At 32.1% G+C, this 6,000-nt stretch overlaps 1 protein-coding gene across 1 annotated transcript; it reads right to left on the reverse strand.

Annotated features, from left to right (window-relative positions):
* Positions 1-4,168: 4,168 nt before the first annotated feature.
* On the reverse strand, positions 4,169-5,214 carry LOC136829593 (uncharacterized). Its single transcript, XM_067088441.1, has 2 exons — positions 5,184-5,214; positions 4,169-4,655 (listed from the first exon to the last, which is right to left on the reverse strand). The coding sequence occupies exons 1-2, from the start codon at positions 5,193-5,195 to the stop codon at positions 4,236-4,238; spliced, it is 432 nt and encodes a 143-aa protein (XP_066944542.1). The 5' UTR covers positions 5,196-5,214; the 3' UTR covers positions 4,169-4,235.
* Between the last annotated feature and the right edge of the window lie 786 nt (positions 5,215-6,000).

Here is a 6,000-nt window from a genome sequence, read left to right on the forward strand (position 1 = left end):
AGCTGCCATGTCCTTGCTGTGTGAAAAAGTCAATATTTCAGAGAACTGTGAGTTATCGGATTTTAACTCAAGTGTTCTAACGATTTCTTTTTCATTGAATCATTTCTCTTATTGTTCTTAATACTAATGATTTCGATTTTGTGTCCTTTAATCTATATCTTCAAAAAAAGAAAGAAAGAAAGAAAAAAAACTGGTGCTTTAGATGTCGTCATTGAAGCATATGATTCTTCACTCATAAGGATCCATATTCAATATTTTTGGAGAATGATTTTCACTTTATCAAAGAAAAAGTTTAGTACTATTTTATTTTGTGCTTTTTTACCATGATGGAGTGAATAAGTAGACAAGAGATAAGGAAGAGAGAAGTAACAAAAGCAGCCATATTTATAGCGGAGGTTGTGTTATTACTTTTCATATGCGTTTTTGTTTATGTGGTTTTAAGAGTCTCTCAAAGCCACAAAGGTACAAGAGGCAGCTTATCCATAATGACACCATATTCATTCGGTCTAAGGGCATCGAAAAATCAACTTAGTTTATAAACTTACTTTCAGCACTGTTCTGTTTTCCAGTGATTCAGTAGATCAGTAAAATAAATGAAAATACTGTAATAATACATGTTATGAATTAAACATGATGAAATAGATGAAATGAATGAAAAATAAGAAAGTATAAAGCAAAGTCAGTGTAATGCATAATTTTTTAAAAACAAGTAAATTAAATAAATTATAAAATAGATTAATTTTATTTATAGAAATGCAATATCTTCGATGTTGGCTTTAAAAAGATAGTCATTTCGATTTTTGCATTTAAATTTAGATATGGAATTTGTGTAATGCTTCATTTCTTATATCATTAAAAATATCAAATATTTTCTTATTATTGAAAATACATTTGTTCAGTATGGGTAAAAAAGAGGTACATATTTCAATAAAGTTTTTATTTACTTCGATTTATGGACAAAACATTTGTCGGATCTTCACAATTTTGTCTTAACCATAATATCGGCCACCAAATCCTCCAAATCCTCCACCAAAACCTCCAAATCCTCCACCAAATCCTCGGTGAATAAATCCAGGCTCAGCTTCGGGTTCAGCTACTGGGCTCCTCTTTCCTCAGTAGGCTCCATATCCGAATCCATGGCCACCAAATCCTCCACCAAATCCTCCAAATCCTCCACCAAATCCACGGTGAATAAATCCAGGCTCAGCTTCAGGTTCAGGCTCGGGTTCAGCTACTGGGCTCCTCTTTCCTCAGTAGGGTCCATATCCGAATCCATGGCCTCCAAATCCTCCACCAAATCCTCCACCAAATCCTCTAATGAATCCAGGATCAGCTTTGGGTTCGGGTTCAGCAACAGGACTAGCTGCTACTACAGCGAAAAGGACCACGGCTAAGGTGGCAATAATCGTCTGCAAAAAAAAAAAAAAAAAAAAAAAACGTTTAAAATGCCTGTTTAGTAAGGCCTTAAAAAATGGTCATATGATCTTTTGGAAAAATGTTTTACATGTTTTAAAAATATTTTATCGCTAATTTCGTTGACACTGTTGCTCATAAAAGAAAGGTCTGGATAGTTTTAAATATATCTCGTCCACGTTTTTCTCTTTAGAATTTCTATTAAAAAAATGCATTTAGGACTTTAGGAAAGAAGAGTGATAGAAATAAAGAAAAAAGTGGGAAGAATTAAACCAGAAGATTTTCTAGCACAGAATTATGCAATCTATGCTTAGAGATCTAGATATACTTTTTAAAAAGTTACTCATATGCACAAAAAATATAGAAATGCGTTAATGTTTAAAGGAGAGATGAGAAAAGGGGTCATAAATGATTAAACATTCAAATTGTACTGACTGAGAAATAAGAATGTTTTCAAATTAAGCTAAAAGAGTTTTCTGCTCTCTCTCTCTCTCTCTCTCTCTCTCTCTCTCTCTCTCTCTCTCTCTCTCTCTCTCTCTCTCTCTTACCTTAGACATCATGGTGCGGTGCTTGAGAGCCGACTGTGCTGACAAGAACTCATGGATCCCATTATATACTGACTGAAGGAGGCCAAATGTCCTTCAGACGGCACTCCAGATCTTGAGGAAAGAACCACGTCATCGTGACTTAAAACCAAGTGCCAGAGTGGCATTTACAGCAATTTTCTTTTTACTTTTCATAACTGTTTGAGTTAGTATTGTTTAGCATATATATATATATATATATATATATATATATATATATATATATATATATATATATATATATATATATATATATATTGTATATATGTATATATATTGGTTTCTGATAGAAGTATTTTTAGATAATTAATATTAACTAAGGCAATAAAAAAGTATTTTCGATTACTGACATAAACACTTATCTTTTACAGTAGCTTCGTCCACCTCCACGAAATCCAGAAAAAAATCACTTACGAGCATTTCGTAGTTTCTTTTGTTTTTTCAGTAAATATCACATATCGAAAATAGGAATTGAAATATGGAAAATAATTTTCAAAATGTCCATGTTTCTCTTTATGTTATCTTACTTCCTTGTTCAGAGTGGCCTAAGAAAAGTAAAAATGACATCTTATTGAATTTATCGTACTATGTTACTAAAGTAATATTAATAATGACAATATTATAAACATAGACAAAACATTCTCTTCGTTAACTCTCATAGCAGTGATGGTCACAAAAATGCTAAAGAAATAAAGCAAAGTCTACTGGAACCAATGAATCTGAAATCACAAACTGATATATTTTTTTAATAAACCCTTTTCCATTATGGTCATCAGGTAAACAATTCTTACAAAGAATGAATTTTGTCGTAAGCAATATCTTGTAAACAGCACAAAAGTTACTGAAGAAAAACTATGGTCACGAATAGACTGAATAGAAGATACAAAACGAACGGAAAAGCTTTAATTTTTTTTTTTAACTTTTACTTAGAGTAGAATAAAAGATACTGATGAAAAGTAGAACTAATTTTTAAGCTTTTATTTTGTGATGAATTCATTTCTTCATTTATCAGTAGCTCACGAGTTTTGTTCATTCAATCCCTCTGACGTTTCCACGTAAATTGATACAATAATTAACACACCTAAAAGAAGGCAAAGACACACACACACACACACACACACACACACACACACAGAGAGAGAGAGAGAGAGAGAGAGAGAGAGAGAGAGAGAGAGGAGGGTTAAATGAATATCTCTTAAGCTCTTGTGCAACAAGCGTTTCAGCGAGATTCATGGATTACTGTTATTTCCTTGGACTAACTGAAAGACGAATAATTTTGAGTCGAGGAAAGCTGCCATGTCCCTTGCTGTGTGAAAAAGTCAATACTTTTTCATTGAATCATTTCTCTTATTGTTCTTAATACTAATGATTTCGATTTGTGTCCTTTAATCTATATCTTCAAAAAAGAAAGAAAGAAAGAAAAAAAAAAACTGGTGCTTTAGATGTCGTCATTGAAGCATATGATTCTTCACTCATAAGGATCCATATTCAAATATTTTTTGGAGAATGATTTTCACTTTATCAAAGAAAAGTTTAGTACTATTTTATTTTGTGCTTTTTGTACCATGATGGAGTGAATAAGTAGACAAGAGATAAGGAAGAGAGAAGTAACAAAAGCAGCCATATTTATAGCGGAGGTTGTGTTATTACTTTTTCATATGCGTTTTTGTTTATGTGGTTTTAAGAGTCTCTCAAAGCCACAAGAGGTACAAGAGGCAGCTTATCCATAATGACACCATATTCATTCGGTCTAAGGGCATCGAAAAATCAACTTAGTTTGTAAAATCACTTTCAGCACTGTTCTGTTTTCCAGTGATTCAGTAGATCAATAAAATAAATGAAAATACTGTAATAATACATGTTATGAATTAAACATGATGAAATAGATGAAATGAATGAAAAATAAGAAAGTATAAAGCAAAGTCAGTGTAATGCATAATTTTTAAAAACAAGTAAATTAAATAAATTATAAAATAGATTAATTTTATTTATAGAAAAGAATACAATAGCTTCGATGTTGGCTTTAAAAGATGAGGTCATTTAAATTTTTTGTATTTAAATTTAGATGTGGAATTTGTGTAATGCTTCATTTCTTATATCTTTAAAAATATCAAATATTTTCTTATTATTGAAAATACATTTGTTCAGTATGGGTAAAAAAGAGGTACATATTTCAATAAAGTTTTTATTTACTTCGATTTATGGACAAAACATTTGTCGGATCTTCACAATTTTGTCTTAACCATAATATCGGCCACCAAATCCTCCAAATCCTCCACCAAAACCTCCAAATCCTCCACCAAATCCTCGGTGAATAAATCCAGGCTCAGCTTCGGGTTCAGCTACTGGGCTCCTCTTTCCTCGGTAGGCTCCATATCCGAATCCATGGCCACCAAATCCTCCACCAAATCCTCCAAATCCTCCGCCAAATCCACGGTGAATAAATCCAGGCTCAGCTTCGGGTTCAGGCTCGGGTTCAGCTACTGGGCTCCTCTTTCCTCGGTAGGGTCCATATCCGAATCCATGGCCTCCAAATCCTCCACCAAATCCTCCACCAAATCCTCTAATGAATCCAGGATCAGCTTTGGGTTCGGGTTCAGCAACAGGACTAGCTGCTACTACCGCGAAAAGGACCACGGCTAAGGTGGCAATAATCGTCTGCAAAAAAAAAAAACTTTTTAAAATGCCTGTTTAGTAAGGCCTTAAAAAATGGTCATATGATCTTTTGGAAAAATGTTTTACATGTTTTAAAAATATTTTATCGCTAATTTCGTTGACACTGTTGCTCATAAAAGAAAGGTCTGGATAGTTTTAAATATATCTCGTCCACGTTTTTCTCTTTAGAATTTCTATTAAAAAAATGCATTTAGGACTTTAGGAAAGAAGAGTGATAGAAATAAAGAAAAAAGTGGAAGAATTAAACCAGAAGATTTTCTAGCACAGAATTATGCAATCTATGCTTAGAGATCTAGATATACTTTTAAAAAGTTACTCATATGCACAAAAAATATAGAAATGCGTTAATGTTTAAAGGAGAGATGAGAAAAGGGGTCATAAATGATTAAACATTCAAATTGTACTGACTGAGAAATAAGAATATGTTTTCAAAGTTAAGCTAATGGAGTTTTCTGTTTCTTCTCTCTCTCTCTCTCTCTCTCTCTCTCTCTCTCTCTCTCTCTCTTTTACCTTAGACATCATGGTGCAGTGCTTGAGAGCCGACTGTGCTGACAAGAACTCATGGATCCCATTATATACTGACTGAAGGAGGCCAAATGTCCTTCAGACGGCACTCCAGATCTTGAGGAAAAGAACCACGTCATCGTGACTTAAAACCAAGTGCCAGAGTGGCATTTACAGCAATTTTCTTTTACTTTTCATAACTGTTTGAGTTAGTATTGTTTAGCATATATATATATATATATATATATATATATATATATATATATATATATATATATATATATATATATATATATATATATATATATATATATATTGTATATATGTATATATATTGGTTTCTTATAGAAGAATGTTTTAGATAATTAATATTAACTAAGGCAATAAAAAAGTATTTTCGATTACTGACATAAACACTTATCTTTTACAGTAGCTTCGTCCACCTCCACGAAATCCAGAAAAAAATCACTTACGAGCATTTCGTAGTTTCTTTTGTTTTTTCAGTAAATATCACATATCAAAAATAGGAATTGAAACATGGAAAATAATTTTCAAAATGTCCATGTTTCTCTTTATGTTATCTTACTTCCTTGTTCAGAGTGGCCTAAGAAAAGGAAAAGTGACATCATATTGAATTCATCGTGCTATGTTACTAAAGTAATATTAATAATGACAATATTATAAACATAGACAAAACATTCTCTTCGTTAACTCTCATAGCAGTGATGGTCACAAAAATGCTAAAAGAAATAAAGCAAAGTCTGCTGGAACCAATGAATCTCAAATCACAAACTGATATATTTTTTTTAATAAACACTTTTCC

The sequence above is a fragment of the Macrobrachium rosenbergii genome, chromosome 4, assembly GCF_040412425.1.
Source record: "Macrobrachium rosenbergii isolate ZJJX-2024 chromosome 4, ASM4041242v1, whole genome shotgun sequence".
In the NCBI taxonomy this organism is placed as follows: domain Eukaryota; kingdom Metazoa; phylum Arthropoda; class Malacostraca; order Decapoda; family Palaemonidae; genus Macrobrachium; species Macrobrachium rosenbergii.